At 56.4% G+C, this 23,977-nt stretch overlaps 1 protein-coding gene across 3 annotated transcripts; it reads left to right on the top strand.

Moving 5' to 3' along the window:
• The first annotated feature begins 1,561 nt into the window (after nt 1–1,561).
• Nucleotides 1,562–23,362, top strand: LOC133346333 (neuronal pentraxin-2-like). Of its 3 annotated transcripts, none has more exons than XM_061557831.1 (5): nt 1,562–2,576; nt 7,622–7,925; nt 15,317–15,564; nt 19,122–19,301; nt 20,310–23,362. In XM_061557831.1, exons 1-5 carry the CDS (start codon nt 2,058–2,060, stop codon nt 20,535–20,537), a joined length of 1,479 nt encoding a protein of 492 aa, XP_061413815.1. In that variant the 5' UTR covers nt 1,562–2,057; the 3' UTR covers nt 20,538–23,362. The 3 variants fall into 3 exon arrangements, with proteins under 3 accessions (XP_061413815.1, XP_061413823.1, XP_061413829.1); XM_061557839.1 differs by having other exon boundaries at nt 7,625–7,925; XM_061557845.1 differs by having other exon boundaries at nt 7,655–7,925.
• The last annotated feature ends 615 nt before the right edge of the window (nt 23,363–23,977 follow it).

Genomic DNA, 23,977 nt, shown 5'->3' on the forward strand with positions numbered 1-23,977 from the left:
AGCAGGTGCCACAGGTCGATTGACTGAGATGACTGGGATGACTGGCTGATGCACCACCTGTGCCCTCTACTGTGCCAAATTGCCGTGCTTTAGCCACCCGGCGCTCCGCTCGTTGTTGTGAGCGTCGCTCCTCTTACATCACACGTGCACACACACACAAGTCAGCAAATGGAATGTGCTGATGATGGCGATGATAATACTCAGCCAATACTACGGGGATGCCTCTAATTAAGATGTAATTACGGGAGAAAAATAACACACTCACAGCGGCGCCTCATCCAGTTGAAGAGTTGGGGTTTTAGTTTTTTTCTTTAAACAAAAAATATTGTCATTTTTGTAAAATCCCCAGTCGCTGAGATTAACTCTAATGATGTCAAATCATTATCATCACCACCATCGGCTGTCATTTTCAAATAAGCATCATCATCACCATCCATAATACAGGTTTTTTGGGGTTAGATCGCATAAATATATAAATGTGTCGTGATTATGATCATCATCATGATGTTGATCATCACCATTGGCTATCATTGTCAAATAATCATCATCATCATCATCACCGGCTGTCATTGTCACAATCATCATCATCATCGGTTGTCATCAAATAATCATCATCATCATCATCGGCTGTCACTGTCACAATTATCATCATCATCATCGGTTGTCATTACCAAATCATCATCATCATCATCGGCTGTCACTGTCACAATTATCATCATCATCATCATCGGTTGTCATTATCAAAATCATCATCATCATCATCGGCTGTCATTGTCAAATAATCAAAGGCGGTCGGGCGGGCGTGGTGTTGGCCACCCCACCCGCCCGAGCGGCGTTCCGGCTTTCACAGGTTGCTCGCTAACACCACTTGCCCCTACAGTCTTTGTCTGCTACCCGCTGGGTGGACAGAGGCGGCGTTGGAGTTGTAGAGGGGGGGGGGGGGGCGCGATGGTGCGGACAGCAGCTCAGACAACTTGCACTTCGACAGCCTGCCGCGCTCGGAGATCGATCAAACATCGAGCGGGCGAACCTCGGCATTGTTGAAATCTCGTGCGCTCACCCCACCACCACCGCCACCAACTAACAGCGTACGTCACGCGGCTGCAAGCGATGAGTTGAACAAGAGCGGAGGAGAGGTGGCGAAAGAGAGACGGGAAGGTGTAGTCGTCGACTGGGCATCCCCTAGGTCGACTCGGCCTCAAATGAGTACCTGGCGCGGTGTGTAAACATCGCCACTAGGAAGACAAAGGCGGTCGGGGCGTGGTGCTGTGCCGGGCTTCATAGGTGCTCGCTAACAGCACTTGCCCCAACAGTCTGTTGAGGCTACACGGGGGATCTTTGTCTTTGTTTGTTCTGCACGGGTGGGGAAGAACAGTGGGGGGGGGGGGGGTGGAGATATAAAGAGGGACGGGCGGGGTGATCCTCGGCTCTCGACCAATGAGCGTCAGCCCCGGTGGGCGCGGCTCTGGGGAGCCAATAGGATCGCTTGTGGGCGGGGCATCGTCTTTATTTAAACCCACACCCGGGAGCAGTGCTCCACAGTTCGTTAGCGGGCAGAGGAGAGACAGCGCAGAGAGAGAGAGGGGGAAAGAGCTACACGGGGAGAGAAGGAATCCACTGGGATATATACACATACGGGGAGAGGTACAGAGAGAGAGAGAGAGAGACGAAGACACCGACAGACACGAGAAGCGAGAGCGAGGAGGAGACAGACGGGGAGAAAGGTATTAACATCGGGAAATCAAAACACGTGGAGATAGATAAACACGCAGAGAGAGGGAGACGGGGGAAGAGACATATAACCAAGAGATAATAGGAGTGGGGTCGTTGCGATTGCATAGACCAGCGCACATCAGGAGCGTACGCAAAATCATCATCAGCAGCAGCAGCAAGAACAGTAGCAGTGGTAGCATCACATGCAGTAACGGCAAAAATCATCATCATCAGCAGCAACGGCAGCAGCAGCAACTAGAGCAACGAAAAAAAATCATCAACGGCAGCAGCAAGTGGAACGCGAGACTCGCAGACACAATCAATCAACGGCCACGCGGTTCATCATGTCTTCTCTGATGATCTCCCTCCATCTCATGCTGCTGCTACTGCTGCTACTCGTCACGTCAATCAGCTCGCAGCAACAGCAGCATCAACAGCAGCAACAACAGCAGCAGCAGCACGACCTCGGCCACTCGCGTTTCGTGTGCACCGCCATCCCCGCCGACGTGGACGCGGCGTGCCCGCTGCCCGCGTTGTCGGGACTCTCGTCGGGCGCGAGCGACGAGGCGCGCACAGGGGTCCTGGAGCTTCGCGAGACGGTGCTGCGCCAGAAAGAGACCATTCTCGAGCAACGGGAGAGCATCAGGGACCTCACCACCAAACTCCAGCGATGTGAAGGCACGGACACGCTCGCTTCCTCGTCGTCGTCGTCCAAGCACATGCACGCGCGCCTCCCCGGAGCGAAACAGGCGCCGGGCAAGTGGCGAGACACGATGGGCGACCTGCCCCGTGACCCCGGGGAGGTGATCGAGCAGCTGGGCAGGACGGTGCAGTCGCTCAAGGATCGGTTGGAGAGTCTGGAGGTGAGTGGAGGACACGGCGCGGGAGGGTTGGTGGTGGTGGAAGTGGTAGGTGATGGTGGTTGTGGGTGAGGTGTGTCGGACGGGCGCGCGTGGGGTGAGCGAGTGATGGCGTGGTATGTGTTAGGAGTGGGGAGCGGTGGCGCAGCGGTTAGCGCTACGCTGCGCTACGAACCTGGCGGACCCCGGGGTTCGATTCCCGCTCACGGCCAACACCGGTGACGATTATCCGAACTGGTCCTGGGCCTCCGCTAGGTCGACTCGGCCTCAAATGAGTACCCGGTGCGGTGTCTAAACGCCACTACTAGGGAGACAAAGGCGGCCGGGCGTGGTATTGGCCACCCCACCCCCTCGTGTGCCGTGTCGGCCTTCATAGGTGCTACTCGCTAACGGCACTTGCCCCACACAGTCTGTTAAGGCTAGACGGGACATCTTTGTCTTTGGCGCAGTGGTTAGCGTGCTGCGCTACGAACCCGGCGACCCGAGTGACGATCCATGATCTGAACCGGTCCTGGGTTCTCCTCGGCGTCCAATGAGTACCTGCTGCGGTGTGTAGTAAACATCGCCACTGGGGAGACAAAGGCGGCCGGGCGTGGTGCTCGCCACTCACCCCCTCGTGTGCCGTGCCGGCCTTAACGGGCGTTCGCTAACACCAACTTGCCCCAACAGTCTGACGAGGCTACATGGGGGTTTGTTGTCTTTTGTGGGGGGTGAGGGCGGGTGGGGGGCGGCGGGGGGGAGAGCGGTGGCGCAGTGGTTGGTGCAATGCGCTACGACCCCAGCGACCCGAGCGCTGTTCCCCGCTCACGGCTCGACACGAGGAGCCTCGACGAGGTCGACCCGAAGACCGACGGTCGTGTGCGGACGTCGGCACTTGGTGGAAAGACAAAGGCGCTCGGGCGACCACACCGACCCCACCAATCGGCCTTAATAGGTGCTCGCTAACAATCGCTGGAGTCCAACAAGTCGGGGCGGGGGGGGAGGGGCCGCTCTTTGTGCTTGTGGACGTGTGGGCGAATGGTCGTCCCTCGGGGGGGGGGGGGGGGGTTTGGGGGGGCGGTGGTTTGGGGGGGTGGGGGGGGTGCAGTGGCGTGAGAGGGGCAATTGCAGCCCTGCGCCTTTACCCCCCCCTCCCTCTCCACCGTCGTTGTCTCGTTACGAGATAAAAACAAAAGGGAGCCCCCCCCCCAAGCCCCCCCCCAAGCCTTCTGAGACCGTTCGCAATCACCGTGGCGCGAGCCCGCGCCGTCCTAATTGGGCAGTAACGTGGCAGCACCACCTCGCCAACAGCACTTGCCCCAACAGTGTGTTGGAGGCTACACGGGGGATCTTTGTCTTCGTTGGATCTGTGTGTGTGCGTGTCTCTAAATAAGGAGTTAACGGGCGCGGATTGTTATAAAATTAGCACTGGGGAGACAAAGGCGGCCCGGCGTTGCGCTGACAACATCCTCCCGCTCGCTAACGGCACTTGCCCCAACCGTCTGTTGAAGGCTACACGGGGGATCTTTGTCTTTGTTCCTGGGTAGCTGGGAGCGGCAGCGTTGCCGGCTTAGCGCGCTGCGCGTAAAAAAAACAAACTCCGGCCAGCCGCAGTTCGATTCCAGCTCGCGATGACCTGGAGCGGCCCTGGGCCTCCCCCTAGGTCGACTTAGCCTCAAATGAGTAACCCGCCACCGAGGGAGACAAAGGCGCTCGCGCGTCGTTCTGGACCACTCACCCAAACCTCGTGCTCGCTCGCAGCGCTTGGCACCCAACATTGGGCTACAAACTCAGGGCCAAGGCTGAGTGGCGAGTGATGTGTAAACCTGCAAAGGCTTTCCCATAAGTCGTTCACAGCCTTGGCCGAATGCCTGGCGCGGTGTTTAAAAATACATATCCATAAGCACCGGGGAGACAAAGGCGGCTGGGTGTGTGCAGTTCTGGCCACACCGCTCTCTCGCATGTCACGCTGCTCGCTGCGCCTGCTGAAGATGAATCTGATAGCGACGCTGATGATGATGCATCTGCTGATGGCGATGATCATTTTGGCCGATCGTGATATCCTCGGCCACGGATTATCCCGTTTTTAATCGCGAATACAAGCTTTGATTCAAGATCATCACGAAATAAAACTCGGGTTCGGGATCGGACGTAGATTGCCTTCCCTCCTCGAGCGCTGAGCGAGTGTTGCGGCATTGAAGCTTCCCCTCCTGTTCTACACAGCCCCGCAAAACGTGATCGGTGGAAATTCCCCGTTCTCATGGCGCGGGGTGAGAGGAGGGGAGCCAGTCTATCCGCAGGTGCGCAACCACCGTCGCCTTCACCGCGAATCTGCACCAGTACTCGTTTTATCCACCCGGGATGGGTGCGTGATGGGCTTTAGTCATCGCCTAAGCTACAAGACCCGCGCGCGGCGCGCTGAATTCGCACGCGAGGAATCCCCGCTGGAGGAGGGGGGGGGGGCTCCCTTGGGAGGGGGCGGGGCGGGGCGGGGGGGGGCTGTTGTGAGGGTGCAGTGGAGAGGGAGAGAGAGAGAGGAATCGTTTGGAGCGGCCCCTTAACGATGTCCAAGAATTCTCACCTCGATGCCCCCCTCCCCACCGCTTCTCTAAATATAATATACATAAAGGTCCCCCCGGGTTAGGGCAAGTGCTCCCATGAAGGTCGGAGCGGCACACGAAAGGGGGGGGTGGGTGGCCAGCACCACGCTCGGCCGCCTTTATCTCCCCAGTGGCGATGAGTCGACATAGGGGGGGGCCAGGGGCGGTTCGGAAAATCGTCACCGCTGTTGGTGGCCGTGAGCGGGAATCGAACTCGGGTCGCCGGGTTTCGTAGCGCAGCGCGTTAATTACCGCACCACCGCTCCCCTCCCACGACCACACACACACAGTGACCCCAATCCTGACTTTTAACCTCCTAGCACCGGATTAACCAATCCCAGCGATATGAACGAGAGCGGCTGACGTTCACCCACCCACCACCACCACAGGGGCCCTTACCTCACCATTGGTGGGGACTCTTAATTTGAAACTGGGAAACTCTGGCAACCCCCCCCCCCGGCTACACCAATCAGGCGTGTGCCCCCCCCCCCCCACCTGGCAACCCATCAGCCCCCCCCCCTCCACTCCCCCTCTGTCACCGCTTGTGACGTAACCGCGAATGCCCGACGGGATTACGGTGCGGTAACTCGATTCAGCCACCAGCCGCCGTCATCCGTCGTCACGAGCCAGGGTCGATCCACCGCTGGGCTAGCACCATCACCGTGACCTTCAGAGAAAGTGATCAATATATTTCAATAAAACGGGCGACGTTTCGAGCAATGGCTCTAATTCAGTGCTGGGTTAAATGAATCGCCGCCTCTCGTGACGCCTGCGTGTCTGCTGTGCGTGTGACGTTTGTCCTCTGTCGTGTTTGCTCACCCACTCCCTCGTGCGCCGTGGCGGCCTTCACAGGTGCGACTCGCTAAGAGCCCTTGACCCAAAAGTATAGTGAGGCTAGACGGGGGAGCTTTGTCTTTGTGTGTGTGTAGTGGTTAGCGCGCTGTGCTGTGAACCCAGAGACTCGAGTTGGATTCCCGCTCGCGGCCAATACCAACGAAAATTACATGAAGCGGTCCTGAGCCTCCCCTAGGTCGACTCAGCCTCAAATAAACACCTGGTGCTGTGTGTCGTAAACATCGCCGCTTGGGAGACAAAGGCGGCCGGGCGTGGTGCTGGCCACCCCACCCCCTCGTGTGCCGTGCCGGCCTTCATAGGTGCTACTCGCTAACAGCACTTGCCCCAACAGTATGTTAAGGCTATTCGGGGGGCGGGGATCTTTATCTTTGTGTGTGTGTGTAGCCAAGCCACGCCAGCTTTATTTAATCTGTGCTCGCTAATCGCACAACGGGGCTTTATTTATTTATTAACGTCTGTAGCCCGGTGGATTTTGTCTTTGTAACGCTCTCAAACTCGAGTGCCCCGTCCGGTCCTCCGTCCATTCATAACTGGAGGTAGGAAGGGGGCAGAATGGGGGGGGGGGGCGAGAGAAAGGGGGGGGGCAGCGATATTCCTCGTAACGATAACCCAACGTGAAACCGGACTGGCATGCCTCGGGTTGTTGCTATCTTTGTGGACTCGCTAATCGATAACAACAACAACAACATCGCCCGAGATCTTGGTGAGACGTAAACTCGGGGAGGTCGTCACGATCGACGGCGTTTAGCAAACCTGCGAACAAGCGAGCTCGTTAGCGTCCATAGCTGCGGATTAAAAACAAATGTAAACCAACTCGCTGATGAGACGCTGCAGGCAGGGGTCCATGCGTGTGCATGGTTGTTCGTGAACTCGTTTTCGTGCGAGTAACGAGTGCGTGAGTGAACGGGTTTGTTTTGTGGGTGACGTGGAATGGATTTTATTAAGACAGCGCATCAAATCCCTGATCCCTCCTTCCCTCCGTGTCTTCCACCAAACCCCCACCCCTCACCTGGATTGCCCCTCACCTGGCCCACTCCTCACACCTCATTCCTCACCACCACCGCTCACCGTGCGCGCACACGCAAACTCATAACATGCACATACAAAACCATAATACACGCATGCACAATGGCGCGCGCACACACACACACCACATGAATGCATACCCATACACAACATAAAACCGTAACACAAACACACCTCCCATCTGCAATACAATCCACACCTTACCACAACTCCTTTCATTACACACTCACACACAAAGCCCATGCCACACACGCATCACCTTAACACAACACACACATCTCCCATCTCATACCCATTACCACACACACACACATCTCCCATCTCATACCCATTACCACACACACACACACACCTCCCATCTCATACCCATTACCACACACACACACATCTCATACCCATTACCACACACACACATCTCCCATCTCATACCCATTACCACACACACACATCTCCCATACTCACAATACATTCTACCACACACCCCACAAACGCCCCATCAACACCTCCACCCGCACCCGCCCTCAATCACCCCTCCCTGTACCCCCACCACCCTCAACCCCCCCCCCCCCACCTGTCCCCACTTAACAGCAGAAGCACCGCGCTAACTCAACGCGCCCGCAGGGCTCCACTGGCGGTGTCGGTGCCGGCGGCGGCGGCGGCGGCGTTGGTGGTAGCGCCCACTCGCTGCGGGAGTTCCTGCACGAACGTCTGGGCGACGTGGGGAAACATCTGCACGGCGAGGGAGGAGCAGCAGGAGGAGGAGACGGGGAGGGCGGAGGTCATCACAACGATAGCGACGGGCACCCTCACCACCACCAGCAGCAGCAGCAGCAGAGGATACGGCCAGAGTCCACTCTCACCTCCGTGCATCGCCTGCCGAATTTGGACAAAAGTAAGGAGACCGCTGGTGGCCGTGGTGGTGGCGCGGGCCACAGGGTAGGCGGCCGGGCGGCTGTCGTGGTGGGGGCGGCGGTGGCTGCGATGATGATGATGTCTGGGTTGCTCGCTTTGTAGCCGAGAATTTGGGACGTCAGCCGCTCGCCCATCCTCCATCCCGCCCGCTCGCCCGCCCGCTCGATCCATCGCTCGCTCGTCTCACGTTTCTCGCCCCTTCACGTGTCCGGTTCCGATGAGCGCCGAGCTCATTCGCTTTGCTCAAATGTCGGTGTGGAGGGTTCTCATTATTCTGCTTATTATTATTCTTCTTCTTCTTCTCGTGGGCCTGGTTGTTCCTCCTGGGGGTAGTGGGTGGGTGGGGGGTGGGGGGATTAGTGGTCGCAGTATCGCGTGGCGAAACCTCGAGAGGGCAAATTGCTCGACGCACGCTGTTGGAAGGACCGCGCAGCGTCGCTTGATATTTTGCGGTAAATCCTCGGGCAGATGGTCGGTGTCTCGTCTCTCGCTGCCAGACAGAGAGAGAGAGAGAGACACCCACCCCTCCCAAACCCTCCACTCCACGTGAACGAGAGACTTCCAGCGCTCCACTGCTCTCTCGCTTGCTAAGAGGGAAAGATGACCTGTCTTGCAAGCCCGATTTTATCGGACTTGCCACCGGGATGAGATATTCACGTGCCCTTTAGAGCGGTGGGCGGAATTGCCGCGGCGTATGCATGGGGCCTGGTGCTCAGAACGAAATGAGGAGGTGGTGGTGGTGGAGGCGGTGGAGGGGGTGGGGGCGTCCAATTACCTGCCCCCCCCCACCACCCCCCCCACACCCCCGCCCACCCCCCCACACCCCCGCCCCACCCCACCACCTCATTGCACCTCGGTACCTGGGCCCCACTCGGGTCTGTGAGTTCCTGGTGCAGTGGCATCACCTGCGATGCAAAATATTCGTATATTTTGCCAATTTATGAATGCATTTGGGACGCGGTGAGCCTCTGTGAGTGGAATTCCAGTTCTGCATTATGCGCAGTGGCTCAAAATTAAGTGTACTCCTCCTGCCTGGCTCGTTCCACGATTTATTTATTGCACTTTTTAATGATTTTGCTAACTATGAAAAACGATTGAAGACAAAATAAATAATGTAAGTCAAAACATTTTTTGTTGTTGTAAGAAAACTAATTTAAAATTCTTCGACCCCGAGGCACCTTTTAAAAAATTGCCATTCCTCAGCCGGCACCACTCCAACTGACTGCTGGACATCTGTGAGAAAGAGCTTAATAGCTCATCGGATTCCTCCAGGACGAATAAATATTACGACCATTCTGACTCGCAGAGTTACCGACGATCATCGATGAAAGTGAAAACGCGTGCCGCCCAAGAGGTTTCCGTGCGAATGTGACCCCTCGATTGATTTGTGGGCTGGACCACGAGGGCGATGGATCAGAGCACCACTCGGAAGACTCCGTTCACGGAGGGGTTAAAGTGCGTCATGGTCACCCGGGGAAGAGCGCGCGATGATTTGGACAATTCATTGCTTCGCGCGCTGCGCTGTGAACCCCAGTAACCGAGTTCGATTCCCACTCTCGGCCAACACCGGCGACGATTATCTGAACCGGTTCTGGGCCTCCCCTAGGTCGACTCGGCCTCAAATGAGTACCTGGTGCTGGTGTGCAAAACATTAGTACTGGGGAGACAAAGGCGGTCGGGCGTGGTGCTGAGCCCATCCCACCCACCACCTCCTCCACGTGTGCCGTGCCGGCCTTCATAGATGCTCGCTAACAGCACTTGCCCCAACAGTCTGTTAAGGCGACACGGGGGATCTTTGTCTTTGTGTGTGCTTGTGTGTGTACGTGTGGATACGTGTGGATACGTGTGTGTAGGTGTGCGTTTTTCACACTTTTTAAAAGGCTAACGCTAAATAAGAGACCAAACACTCCAATGCTAATTCAATATTTGTCCTATAACGATTTTACACATACACGATAATTTGCTTGGTTTTAAGAGTAGGCTTAAGAGAAACTAAGAGGTCTAGGATCTGGTTGGGTGGTGTAGCTAGTCCTGGGATCTGGTTGGGTGATGTAGCTAGGATCTGGTTGACTGGTGTGGCTAGTGCGAGGATCTGGTTGGCTTGATTGGTTAAGGCTCACCTAGCATCTGACCGGCTGCTCGGGTTACCGGTTTCGCCAAAATAATTTGCAGCGGCTACATTTTCCCCGATTGTGATTGGAGGAACAAAGGCGGCCGAGAAGGATAACAATAAAAAACCCAGCCGACTCAGATCGGCCGACGATTCATCGTCGCGGATAATGGCTCTCGCTTAACCGCCACGGCAGCTCAAAGGGCCCTGCAATCGCATCTCGCCTGCAACTATTCCAGTGCCATGCTGCAGTGTTAGGGCAAAAGGGGGCCCACCCCCCCCCCCCCCCTGGGACCCACTGCCCCCCCCCCCCCCTGGTCCCCCCCTCCCGGGACCCACCTGCAGCACCGGCTTCCACGTGGGGTGTCATCTGCCGTGGGATTTCCCCCCACTTTAAATAATTTACGGGTCAGGGGGGTGAACATTTTGTAACAAAAAAAAAAAGTGGAATTTTGAAAACGAAATTTGGGAATGTGTTTACAACTTGAAAGAAATTTGCGAAAGTTTTTTTTTTACGCGAGATTTTTTTTTTTACAACATAAAAATTATTGGGAATTAACACAAAAAAATGGGTTTTTTTTATCGGGGGGTGGGGAATAACGTCGCCAGCATTTTTCTGTGAACGGTCACCCCGGCCTGTGAAGCGGGCGGCGGAGTGTACCCCCCTTGGGGTTGATACGCACCGCGGTTTTAGCCGGCGGCGCGACCGCTGGGGTCGAACCCCACCACCACCACCACGGGGGGTAGGGGAACAACGGAAACCTCGCAACGCCACGTGTACAATAAATCTCGATTGTAATGATAATGTAACTTCGTTTATTCCACGTAACGTCAGAACGTCACGTCAGCGGTTACCCGATGTGCGATTTTAGTTTTCGTGTGGCACGGTCGTTTTTACGCAGCACTCTGTAGATTTGTCCGTGGTGTTTTCAGTGTTTGTGTGCGTGTGTGGGCTGTTGTTGTTGTTGTTGTTTTCTGGTGACGTCACGCACACACTCGCTGGGGTGTTCCGCGCGCTTGCGTGCGGTCGGTTACAATGCGCGGAGCGTTTCAGCTGGAGACGTCTTCATATATCGCTTGTGCTCTCTATATATACTGTGTATATATAGATAGGAGGGTGACTTCTGAAACGGATTTCTTGAGCCACACAGCCGACGAGCGTTAACGCGCAGGCAATTCACCTGCTCGTTAACAACCCACCCGCGTTCAAGCGTAGGTAATGTCACGTGCTCGGACGCGTGCTTTACGGATTCGTGCTGGGCACCTTTCGTTCATTTGCCTGTTGCTGTTGTTTCCACGCGTTGCACTACCAAACACGGACACACACACACGCGTGTCGGACAGTCGATGAATTTCAGTTTATTTATATGATGATGATGATAGTAGTAGTAGATACTTGTTGTGTTGTTTTTTATTTAATTGATTATGTTTACCCGGCATGCACTATGTCGCTGTGCTGCACTGCTGCGTGCCGAGACCCACGGCTGCCGTTCGTACGACGAATCGCGCACAAGCCATGGCCGCTGATTTGCACGAGGCGCGTTGCTTTGTGACGTCACAATGGATTGAAAAGCACAAGGAGAGAGAGAGAGAGGAGGGGGGTGCGGTGTAAGGGGGGGGGGGGGGGGCGAAACAAACAAATATTTATAAATTACGGTGGCGGTGGCGGTGACGCTTTTAGATGTTTGTGAATCTCGTGAGCGTTTCTCTATTTGTCATTTTACGAATCGTATTCGCGTTCTTCGCTGTCACGCAGCCGAGAGCGGCATTCATGTACGCTTACTTTTTTGCACGAATTTAATAAATTTTACATTTACAAAAGGACCCGATGACTGCTGTAATTAATTCTTACTCGGGCTGCCCTCCCCCCTCCCTTCCCTCCCCCCTCCTCCTTCTCCTCTTCGTCGTTTTGTCCTTTAACAAAACGAGGCATCAGGGGTTCCAACAAACCCATCCCTTCGCCACCAACCAACCCCTCACACCCCACCACCCACCCACCCACCCACCACCCACTCCCACCCCCTCCAAAAAAAGCCATGCATTTATTTTTCATCGTCCCCTCCCCCCCGAGCCTCGTTTCTCTCATCGGCGTTCTCCACCCAGCGTCCGAGTTGGCCTCGAGTTTCGCAGACGTTTGGTGAAGCAAAGGAGGGAGAGGAGAGGTGGGGAGTGGGGGTCCTTGCTACAACAAAATCTGGCGCGATTCCAACCATGCCCCCCCTCCTCCCTCCACCCCCGCGTTAAACTTTCACCTCGGACAGCCGATTTCATTTTCACGGTGCACAAGGGGCAAGCGGGAGGGGGGGCAGCATGAAACGTCGTCACCGCCGCCGCTAACCGGACACGTGATTTCTCTAAAGGGTACAAATTTCTGACGCTTTTGGGGACAACAATTTTTTTTGTTTGTTTCTTAACATTTTGTTTCCGCTCTCTCTCGCTCTCTCCCCTCTCTCTCTCTCGCACTTTCTGTGTAATATCGCCTAGCGAGGAGACGGGGAGAGAGAGACGGGGCCTTGACCGCGGGCTGGTGCCTTGCGATGTTTTTTGCCGCGAGAGGGGACAGCGGCGGATATAGGGGGTCCGATACCGTTGGCAGATTATTATTATTATTTTATATTATATTTTATTTTTATTAGTCTTGATTTGAAGCTTTCGTGACTGCAGGAATAATACTCTTTGGTTCTTTCGGTAAAGTCACGTAGGTAGAAATAAAAGAAAATAAAACTAAATATTTCTACCTACGTGACTTTACCCAAAGAACCAAAGAGTATTATTATTATTTTCATTTCCGATTTTTAAAAACCACAACAACAAATGCAGGACTCGTTCTGCATGGCTGTGCGTAATGCGGATTTTGGCTGCGAAGAAATCGCAGCCCGATTCGACCGGCGGATTTTTTTATATTTTGGGGGGTGCGGAGGAGGGAAGGATTGAACGCCGACACCAAACAATGGACACAATTTACGGAGTTGGTACCAAGGTGGTGGTGGTGGTGATAGTGGTATGGGGAGCGGTGGCATAGTGGTTAGCGCTCCGCGCTCCGAATCCGGCGACCCGAGTTCGATTCCCGCTCATGGCCAACAGCGGTGACGATTATTATCTGAACCGGTTCTGGGCCTCCCCTAGGTCGACTCGGCCTCAAAGGAGTGTGTACCTGGTTTCGGCGATGTAAAAACAACGCCACTGGGGAGACGAAAGGCTGCTGGGGGTGGTGCAGGCCTACCCACCCCCTCCATCTGCCGTGCCGATCTTCATAGGTGCTCGCTAACAGCACTTGCCGCACAAGTCTGTTAAGGCTACACGGGGGATCTCTGTCTTTGGTAATGGTGGTGGTTTTGTGCTGGCGGAAGGGGCCCCCCTCTCTACAGTTGCCCACACTTTACCCCACCACATACTACCTGCCGATCATCGCCTAACCAACTTACACAGACAGGGGGGTTAATAAAGTCGCTCCATTGTTTCAACTCCAAGTCCAATGTGCTGACCATTACATCATGGCAGCCGCCTCCTCTTCCTCACACACACACACACACAAGACAAAGATCCCCCGTATAGTCTGTAACAGACCGTTGGGGCAAGTGCTGTTAGCGAGTAGCACCTCTAAAGGCCGGCACGGCACAAGACAAGGATGGGTGGCCAACACCACGCCCGACCGCCTTTGTCTCTCCCCGGCGGCGACACATTTTACACGCCGTGTCAAGGGAGTTAAAGGCGCAGCCCTGCAATTGCTAGCTCAACAGTTTTACAGAGAGCCCCCCCACCTCCCTCTTGAGTCCACGCTGACCAGTACGGCTCTAGAACACATTAAAGTTGACAAAGAGTTACCCACACTTAACCCCCCCCACCTGCCCACCACCACGTGCGACCTACCCATCGACTGGGAACGGAACCGCGGTGAAACCCACGTGGCACCCGCTGGTCGGGTCGGCGGCGGTGGCTTACGGAGACCTCGCGCCGTCGTTTCAGCAAATTGCCGCGTGACGTCGAGCAATCGAGCCGCTTGCGTCAGCCGCCTAGTCGCCCCCTTCTCTCTCTCCGTCGATGTCTACTGCTGGATGGGGGCCTCCTGCCGTATCGCTGTCGTTTGACCGCGACTCGCTACGCCGCTCCGTGTGTGCCGGGTTGGTGGAGGTGGGCAGCTGAGACGCGTGGAGGTGGTGGTGGTGCGGAGATAAGTTGCGGTACCACAAATGCTTGCCCGTTCGTGCGCTTACCGGGCACAAACCGACCGCTGCTTTGCTTCGGAAATCTTCCATAAGGGAGGGGTTTTTGTGTGTGTGTCTGTGTGTGGGTTAGATTGCGGAAATATATAAATGTTGTGTCGTTAAACCCGCCACCACCCGACACGGCCAATTCGTGAGGTTCGTCACGTAAACAGAACGTGCCGATTCGTTACGAGTACAGCACTAGTGTATAGTGTAGTGTAGAGTGTAGTGTATCGTGTAGTGTATAGTGTAGTGTATAGTAGTGTATAGTGTAGTATACTAGTACAGCACTAGTGTATAGTGTAGTGTATAGTGTAGTATACTAGTACAGCACACCGATTTGTTGGAGAGCCAAGCCACAACAATTACAATCCGAGTACGACGTTTCGCCGAGGTTCAACGACACATTTATACATTTACGCGATCTCACCCAAACAAACCGTGCATTATGGATGATATTAGTCGCGAAAGTCTACCGCGTGTTTAGCTTCGGAGGGATCTTCCCTGGCGGTGCAGAGTCGCTGTGACGGAACGTGACCCCCCCACACACACACACCCCACCCCAAGCGCACAATTCACTCGGGCACTCGGCCTCATGCGTGAGTCTTACCTCTCCCCCCTCTACCCCTACTCCCACCCATCTCCACCCTCTACCCCCCCCCCCCTGCCCCCACACTCATCCCCTCTCTTCTCCACTCCCATATCTCTCCCACCTTTCCCTCCATCCCCTACTGATCTCCCTTCTCCCTCCACCCTTATTTTGCCTCTGTCTCTCCCTTCACCCGCTCTCTTCCCTTCTCGCTCCCCCACTTTCCTCTCCCCTCCCTCTCCTCCCTCTCGCCTTACCCCCTCTCCTCTCTCCCCCCTCTCCCCTTATATTTACTTCTCTCTCGGCGTTAACCCCCCCCCCCTTCTTTATCTCCATCTCCCCTCTATCCATATCCCCCGCTCCCTCCCCTCTCCATCTCCCCTTACCCTCCCCCTCCACTATCTCCCTCCCTCTCCACCCCCCTCCCCCCGCTCCTCCCGCTCCCCCTCCCTCCCCCCCCATTGCAGTCGGGCCCCCCCCAATCCACCACGCGCCCGACGACTTCAAGGTGATGTTCCCGGCGCGCACCAACTACATGTTTGTGCGCGCCAAGCGCTCGCTGCCCGAGCTGCATGCGTTCACCATCTGCCTGTGGCTGCGATCGGGGGGCCCCAGCTCTGGGACCCCCTTCTCCTACGCCGTGGACGACCAGCCCAACGAGCTGGCGCTCATGGAGTGGGGAAACAACCCCATGGAGCTCATCATCAACGACAAGGTGGCAACTCCCGCCTTCCCCCCCCCTAGCACGTTCTGCTGCTGCTGCTGCGTTTGTGCAAACACCGGCCACTGCCGCCACCACCACTGCTACTGCCACCACCACCACTACTGCTACCATCACTGCCACCACCATTGCTACTACCACCATCGATGCTCCTGCCATCGCCGCCACTGCCACCATCGTCAACGCTGCCACGACTGCCACCACCGCCACCACTGCCACCACCTCCGCCACCACCGCCACCACCACTATTACTTCCACCACCACCACCGCCGCCACTGCCATCGTCACCCACCACCACTACAGATACCATCACCGCCACCACCACCACCGTTGCTACTGCCATCACCGCCACCGCCGCCACCACCACTGCCACCTCCACCACCACCGCCACCACCACCGCCACCACCACTATCACTGCCATCACCGCCACCACTATTACTGCCACCACCACCACCACCACCGCCACCACCACCGCCACCACCACTATCACTGCCATCACCGCCACCACTATTACTGCCATCACCACCGCCACCACCACACTCAACACCCCCTTTAGGGCCCCCCCCCCCCGCCGTCCCCATCACCTCCAATGAATTACGAGAGGCCGTGCGGTGCAAGTGTCAATTTACTCGCGAGAAAGAAATCGCTGTCCCATGCAATGCAATTTGCAGTAAAAAAGAACAAAAGGACAGCACACGCGGTCAGTTTGACAAGTCGCTGTCATCCATCACCGGGGTTCCCACCTGTCCGGGTTTGACCCGGACGGTCTGACAATTGGCTTCGTCTGCGTGCCGGTGGCAGCAGGGAATTGATTTTGGCGACGGAGATCTGCTACCGGCTGTCGCTGTCGTTGAACATCAATGCCCGGATATGTCGCAGCGCCGCTCTGACAACAGACCCCGGGCGCTGGGTGAGAAACGTGTCCGGGGATTTGATGGGCGGAGATAGGGAGAGGTCACGTGAGAGAGGAGAGGTCACGTGAGAGGAGAGGTCACGTGAGAGGAGAGGCCACGTGAGAGAAGAGAGGTCACGTGAGAGAGGAGAGGTCACGAGAGAGAGGTCATGAGAGAGAGGTCACGTGAAGAGAGGTCACGTGAGAGAGAGGGGAGGTCACGTGAGAGAGGTCACGTGAGAGAGGTCACATGAGAGGAGAGGTCACGTGAGAGGAGAGGTCACGAGGAGAGGTCACGTGAGATGAGAGGTCACGAGTAGAGGTCACGAGGAGAGGTCACGAGGAGAGGTCACGTGAGAGACGAGAGGTCACGTGAGAGAGGAGAGGTCACGTGACAGAGGAGAGGTCACGTGAGAGGAGAGTTCATGAGGAGAGGAGAGGTCACGTGAGAGAGGAGAGGTCACGAGTGAGAGGAGAGGTCACGTGAGAGAGAAGAGGTCACGTGAGAGAGATTACGAGTGAGAGGAGAGGTCACGTGAGAGAGAGGAGAGGTCACGTGAGAGAGAGGAGAGATCACGTGAGAGAGAGGAGAGGTCACGTGAGAGAGAGGAGAGGTCACGTGAGAGAGGAGAGGTCACGTGAGAGAGAGGAGAGGTCACGTGAGAGAGAGGAGAGGTCACGTGAGAGGAGAGGTCACGTGAGAGAAGAGAGGCCACGTGAGAGGTCACGTGAGAAAAGAGAGGTCACGTGAGAGATGAGAGGCAAACGTCGGACGCAGTCTGCTGACACCTTCCCCCCCCCCCCACTTGCGGCCCCCCCCCGGGTCACGCGACCCCTACACGGCGTGCCCCTCTGCTAAACGAGACAAACGCGGACGTCGCCTTAATGGCCTCGCTTCACATCGCTCCGTGCAAACGAAACGCCGTCAATTTGCTCGTTTCGGCTGCGCGTGCCACGGCGATGCACGGGGGGGGGGGGGGGGGGGCGACTCCAATTAGCCAAATGAGTTCCACCTTCACCTGACTCGCTCCCTTCTTAATAAAGCCCGGCCACTACGGCTGGCGGGGCGGGGGGGCAGCTTGGGGTGTGTGCGCGCCTTTTAGCGTTGGCGTTGCGTGCGGAGCGGTGAGCGCTACGCTGCGCTACGAACCCGGCGACCCGATGTAACAGCACTTGCCCCAACAGTCCGTTAAGGCTATACGGGGGATCTTTGTCTTTGTATATGAGGAGCGGTGGTGTGGCGGTTAACGCGCCGCGCTATGAACCCGCCGACCCGATTTTCCACTCCCGCTCACGGCCAACACCGGTGACGATTATTTGAACCGGTCCTGGGCCTCCCCTAGGTCGACTCGGCCTCAAATGAGTAACTGGTGCGGTGTGTAGTAAACATCGCCACTGGGGAGACAAAGGCGGCCGGGCGTGGTGCTGGCCACCCACCCCCTCGTGTGCCGTGCCGGCCTTCATAGGCGACTCGCTAACAGCACTTGCCCCAACAGTCTGTAAAGGCTATACGGGGGATCTTTATCATTTAATGTTGACGTTCACTGAGTGGGAAGCATAGCTGGTACATCTGCCAGTGTCGTCACCAGGGCCCCTTGTGCCAGGCTAGGTGCACCGTGAGGTTCGTTGCTTGGCAGGAGGTCACAGGACAGACCCAAAGTGCCGTGGGTTCACTGACTCAGATGTCTGGCAAATGCACAACCCTGTGCTAAACCACCGTGGCATTTAGCTGCGTTTTATCCGCCCGGCACTTCGCTCGTTGTTGTGAGCATCGCTCCTCCGCCATATTCTGTTGCCCAGTAGCGTCCTTCACGAACCTCCTCCTCCTCCACAGATCTTGTCCACCACTGGTACCGGTCATCCTCCCACCCACACCTCCCCATGTAACCTGCTTGGCCAGGGATCGTTTTTGTTGATTGTTGTTGATTGTTGTTGTTGATTGTTGTTGTAACTTGCTGACAGCCCCCTAACTGGATATCTGTGAGGAGAGAGGACCGAGAGAGCTTAATAGCATATCAGATTTCTCCTCTACTCTACATGACGAACAGGACATCTTTGATAATTTATTTTCCGTAGTTTACAATTAAGATTTTTTAAAAAATTATTAGATGCACCTGCGATCCCTGATGTCAGGGGCAAGCGAACCCCTGCCTCCAGCCCCCTCCCCAAATGTAGAAGTCAAACTCCGCCTTCGATTCTAACGCACGCGCGCGTGCGCGTGCCACCGACTGCTGCTGTTGTTGTTGTCACGTGACACCGACTGTTGTTGTCACGTGCCTTAATCAAGTTGTCTTATGGTTGTTGTTGTTGTTGTTGTTTGACTTGCATCCCACTGGGATTTTTGCACACAGCGTTGGTGTACGGTGTTTTTTTCTGCAATATTTTTCTGTCTTTTGTTCGATTTTCTGTTTGCACTTAGTCACATATTCACTTTAAGATGTTTTTTGTTCATGTTTCCGTTTTTTGTTTGTTGCGGTTGCACCCGATTCAAGAGCCGAATGGCTCACAGGGCTATACCTCATAAATTAACTTGAAACTTGAAATGAACTTGAACCAACTGTTGTTGTTGTTGTTGTCACGTGACACCAACTGTTGTCGTTGTTGTCACGTGCCGCCGCAACCTCGTGGTTCACCGCCGTCCGTCCGTCCGCGCGCGCAGATCGCGCGGCTGCCCGTCAGCGTGAGCGACGGCCGCTGGCACCACCTGTGCGTCACGTGGAGCACTCGCGACGGCGTCTGGAAGGCGTTCCAGAACGGCGCCTACCGCGGCACCGGCGAAAACCTCGCGCCCTGGAGGCCCATAAAGGCCGGCGGCGTCCTCATCCTGGGCCAGGAGCAGGTGCGGTTGGGGGTGGGGGGTGGCGCGGGAGGTGGCTCGCACCTGAGGCTCGGGGTGGGTGGGTGGGTGGGGGGCTACGGAGAGAAGGAGGAATGGGATAGTGGGGGGGGGGGGGGAGAGTGCGTTTTATTCCGTACTGCGTTGTGGTTGACGTTCTTCACATTTGAGGGTTGGGTTACTCCCTCGCTCCTCCTCCGCTGATCTGGACCCTCTCTCTTCTACCTCTCTCTCTTTTCTACCTCTCTCTCTCTCTTCTACCACTCTTTCTCTCTCTCTTCACCCTCTCCACTGCCTATTCTTGTCTCTCTCTCCCTCCCCCACATCTCCCCCCCCATCTTTTCCATTCCCCATTCTCTCTCCTCCCCCACGTCTCTCTTTCCCCTCCATATCATCCCTTACCCCCCAATCCTCTCTCTCTCTCTATACCTTCCACCCCCTATTCTTATCTGCCCCGATATCTCTCCATCTCTGTTTCTCCCTCTCTCCCTCCATATCTGCCCCCTCCGTCTCATCCCTCACCCCCAATCCTCTCTCTCTCTATATACTCTCTACCCCCTCCCCCCACATTCTCATCTTCTGTGTTGTTAAACCCGCCACCACGGGACACAGCAAATCTGTAAGGTTTGTCACGTAAAACACAACGTGCCGATTCGTTACTAGTTGAGCGTGTTGGAGAGTGAACCCACTGCAACATCTGCATCTTGTGGGTTCACCACTGTTGGCACCGTGGTCGTGGCCTCTCTCCATGCCTGTCAACCCCCTTATCGGTGCCCTACCTTGTTACAGACCTTATCGGTGACTCCGTGCCCCTCTTATAAATCTCAACGTTCATCCTGCAAAGTCCCATCACAAGGGTAGAAGAAACACAATGTCGCCCGCATTGAAACGGCCGTACGCCGTATGGACCTGGAAACTCAATTTCCCTGCGCAAGAATTCGGGGTAAACCGTGCGTGTCGACGCTGCATGCGAATCTCTCGCTCTCTTTGCGTGCGCGCACCCCCGCGCAGGATGTGGTGGGCGGAAACTTCGACGCGACGCAGGCGTTCCTGGGCGAGATGGCGCAGTTCAACGTGTGGGATCGCGAGCTGCTGCCAGACGAAATCATGGAGCTGGCCACGTGCTCGCGCTCCTTTTCGGGGAATGTCGTCGCCTGGACCGAGGACGCCATCGACGTCCACGGAGGCCTCACCCACCACCCGTTCGGCCGCTGCTCCTCCGTGCTCTCCAACTTCTGACCCTACGACGACGACCTTTGACAATGGCCCATTGGTGATGACCCTTGATGATGCCCTTTGATGATGACCTTTGATAATGACCCATCACATTGACCCTCGATTATGACCTTTGATGATGATCAGCTCTGCTAATAACCTTTGATAATGACCCCCGATGATGGCCTTTGGTAATGACCTTTGATGATGACCTTTGATGACGACCAATCAGAATCGTCATTTAGACTGCACGAGGAATCCGATGAGATGCAAAGCTCTTTTTGTCACAGATGTCCAGTAGGAGAATGACCTGTTGATAATGACCTTTGACCCTGACAATCGACGTTCATGGAGGCCCCCGGCCCGCTCGGACGCTGCTCCGCAAGGCTGTCCTAACCCTTAATGCTGACCTTTCACGATGACCTTTGATGACCTTTTGACGAGCACCTCTTGAGCTGACGTTCGATGGCCTCCACTGCTGATCTCTGATGCTCACCTCCAAAGTTGACCTTTGGCATTCTTACTCTCGATAACGCCCTCCGATACCGACGATGAACGCTAACCGGTAGAGCTGACCCTTGCGGGTAACCATTGACAACTTCGATCGTGACCCACCACAATAGGGCGCTGACCTCCTGAGCTCGACGCTGAGCCACGCGACCTTAACATCGAGTCCTCACCGTCGTCCCGACCTCCGCCCCCGGACTTGAACCCCGTGAGCCTGACCATGCCCACCACTGCACCCGCCATAATTTTGACGCCGACCTCAGCCTCAACTTTGACATCTACCCCCCCCCCCCAATTGACCGTGACCTTGACCTCGACATTTCCCCCACCCCCTCAACCCGCCCACATTTTTTCACACTGAACTCGACCAGACCCTGACCCTGAACTGACCTGACCTTGCCACAGAACGCCCCACCAACACCCCCCCCCCCCCCACCACCTCCACGCCGGCATCGGTTACAACCCTGACTCGCAACCCTGACCCCCTGACCTCGACGTCACCCTCGACCTCAACTCCCACCGCAACAACTCTTCCTCACCGACCGGGGCGGTGACGACGCCGTTGGGTTCGCCCTCCCGCCCTCGTCTCACGACTCCCCCGGCGCGGGGAGGCTCCCTCGCTACGCTGGGACGTCGCGCGCCCCAGGAGTCCCGGACGACGATCGCCCGCTCGATCGCGGTTAGGGAAAACACCGGCAGTGTGTATGCGCGCATGTGTGTGTGCGCGTGTATGCGCATGTATGCGCGTACGTACGGTTGAACTTTCTTTCGTTCGCACCGCACGTAGCCAACGGCGCCAATCGGAGGTAGCGGTGGTAGCGGATAACGCGCAAGCGTCCCTTAACGACTCGGGGGTCAGCGGCCCACTTGCTGTGCTGCTGCCGCTGCCGCCGGATGGCGCCGCCGAATGTTTGGTTTTCCCGCGCGCCGCACGTCGTCGTCGTCTTTTGCAACGTTCCACCAACGTCCGGCACCGTTGAGTTTGGAGAGAGATGTTTGGGTGGAGGGGGGGTGGAGGTGCCGGGCGCGGAGGAACTTCTCAAACGACGCGACGACTGTTCAGGCCGCTCGCTTGCAAGCGACAGATTTATTTCTTTTTTTTTCTTTTTTTCTTTCCCCGGGCAGCCCCAGCGGCATTCGTTTAAGGGAGCCAAAGCCCTGCTGATGAGACTCGGTCCGAGTGCTCATACCCCACCCTCGTTTCATATTTACAGAGCTCGCGCGCGCCTTGAGCTCAAGGCGCGCGCGCTCTCTGTAACGTAGTTGCACAACAAAAAACGTGAACAAACGAATCGAGTGATCGGGATGCAAGGGCCGAGTGAATGAGCGGCCGTAACAGAGGGCGCACGATAGGGCTATAGGGGAGGGACGGGAAGGAGCGGAGGGGCGAGGGGCGAGGAAAGATGGAAGGCCAGGGCAATGGAGAAGAGGCAATGGGGGCCGACTCACCGACTCACCGACTCACCGACACACCGACACACCGACACACCGACTCACAGACACACCGACTCACCGACTCACCAACACACCGACTCACCGACTCACCGTCCCACCGCTTTGTCTCCCAATTAAACAAATGCCGCTGGTACCAACGCCGACGTCGCTGAGATGCCACGTGGTCGACCGCGTGGCATTGTGGAGCGACGAACAACGCGCGGACGGACGATTGTTTGTTTCATTTCGGTCGGCGCGGCGTCCGACGTTTCGCCCCGCCCCCCCCGGCGCTGCTGCGGGGGGCGGTAAACGCGGACGGGGGAAACGCCGGGCGCTCGCCTGCCCAACGACACGGAGCGCGTCGGCAGAGCGAGAGCGCGCCGTGGAGCGCACGCCGGGGGGTTGCGTTCGGAGCCACCGGGTGTCCGTTCCGTTGTGTCACCGGACATCCGTACACGCGGCGATTTATCTATTGATTTAATAGTTATTTATTTATCTGTTTACTTATCTATTTATTTACCTATTTATTTATCTATTTATTCCCGTTCATTTGTGAATTTATTTCGCTCATTCCGGGAATCGCCGCCGCGGTGAAATGGTCAGCGCCACTCAGAATCAGAATATTGATTTACACCGGAGGAAGCTATAAAGCTCTTTTTCCACAGATGTCCGGTCGGGACCGGCTTGCGACCCCCCCCCCTCCCCCCCCGGGGTTTCGTGCGGGGTTCGTGAGTCGATCTCCCGGCGCGGCAGTTGAGACGATGGCGCGTCACCGCCTCCGTTCAGCCGGCGGCATGAGCGGATGGGTTCGCCGCGGTTTGTCGCGCGGGTCGGGGCAAAAGTGTGGGTCACTCCCCACCTCCTTTGTCTACCCCCCCCTCCTCCTCCCCCTTACGTGGAAACGTCCGGCCGACGTTCAGCGAAAAAGAGAGAGGGGGGGCGGGGGGGGGGCGCGTGGGAGGGAGAGGGTTGGCCCCGTCCAGTGAGCGGCAGTGGCGCGTGCGGCATGCGCTTGCATGGCTGCGTCTTTACCCTTTCGCCGCTCGCGTTCGTTCTGCTCGCTCGGAAGAGCTGGCAAAAGTGTGGGGGGAGGGGGGGGGGGTTTGGCGGAGCGTAGACCCCCCCTCGCACGCGCCGGTCGACGATCGATTTGTCGAAAGGAAATATCTATGTATAAAATAATAATAATAACGATTTGGCTTTTCGTTCGTGGAGAAGCGAATGATTGACAGCAGTAGCAGTGGCCGCCTTAATGCACTCGTGGTTAGAAACAGCACCTTGCCCTCTGCCAGGGGGGCGGGCTACGAATGCTCGCGTAGCCCTCGCACTAACCTCCTCCTCTTGCATGGTTTTTATTTTTGTCCGGACACAACTTTCAAGCGACAAACTTTTGCACTTTTGCGGCGAATTGTTCCCCCTTATCGTCTGATTGGTTGGATTCGGTTTTTGTGGGGAGGGGGGAGAAGGGCAAGGGGAGGGGGGATAAGGGGCGGGGCGGGGGGTGTGACGGACGGAGACGAGTG

The sequence above is a fragment of the Lethenteron reissneri genome, chromosome 3, assembly GCF_015708825.2.
Source record: "Lethenteron reissneri isolate LAM-NWPU_2019-01 chromosome 3, ASM1570882v1, whole genome shotgun sequence".
NCBI lineage: Eukaryota > Metazoa > Chordata > Hyperoartia > Petromyzontiformes > Petromyzontidae > Lethenteron > Lethenteron reissneri.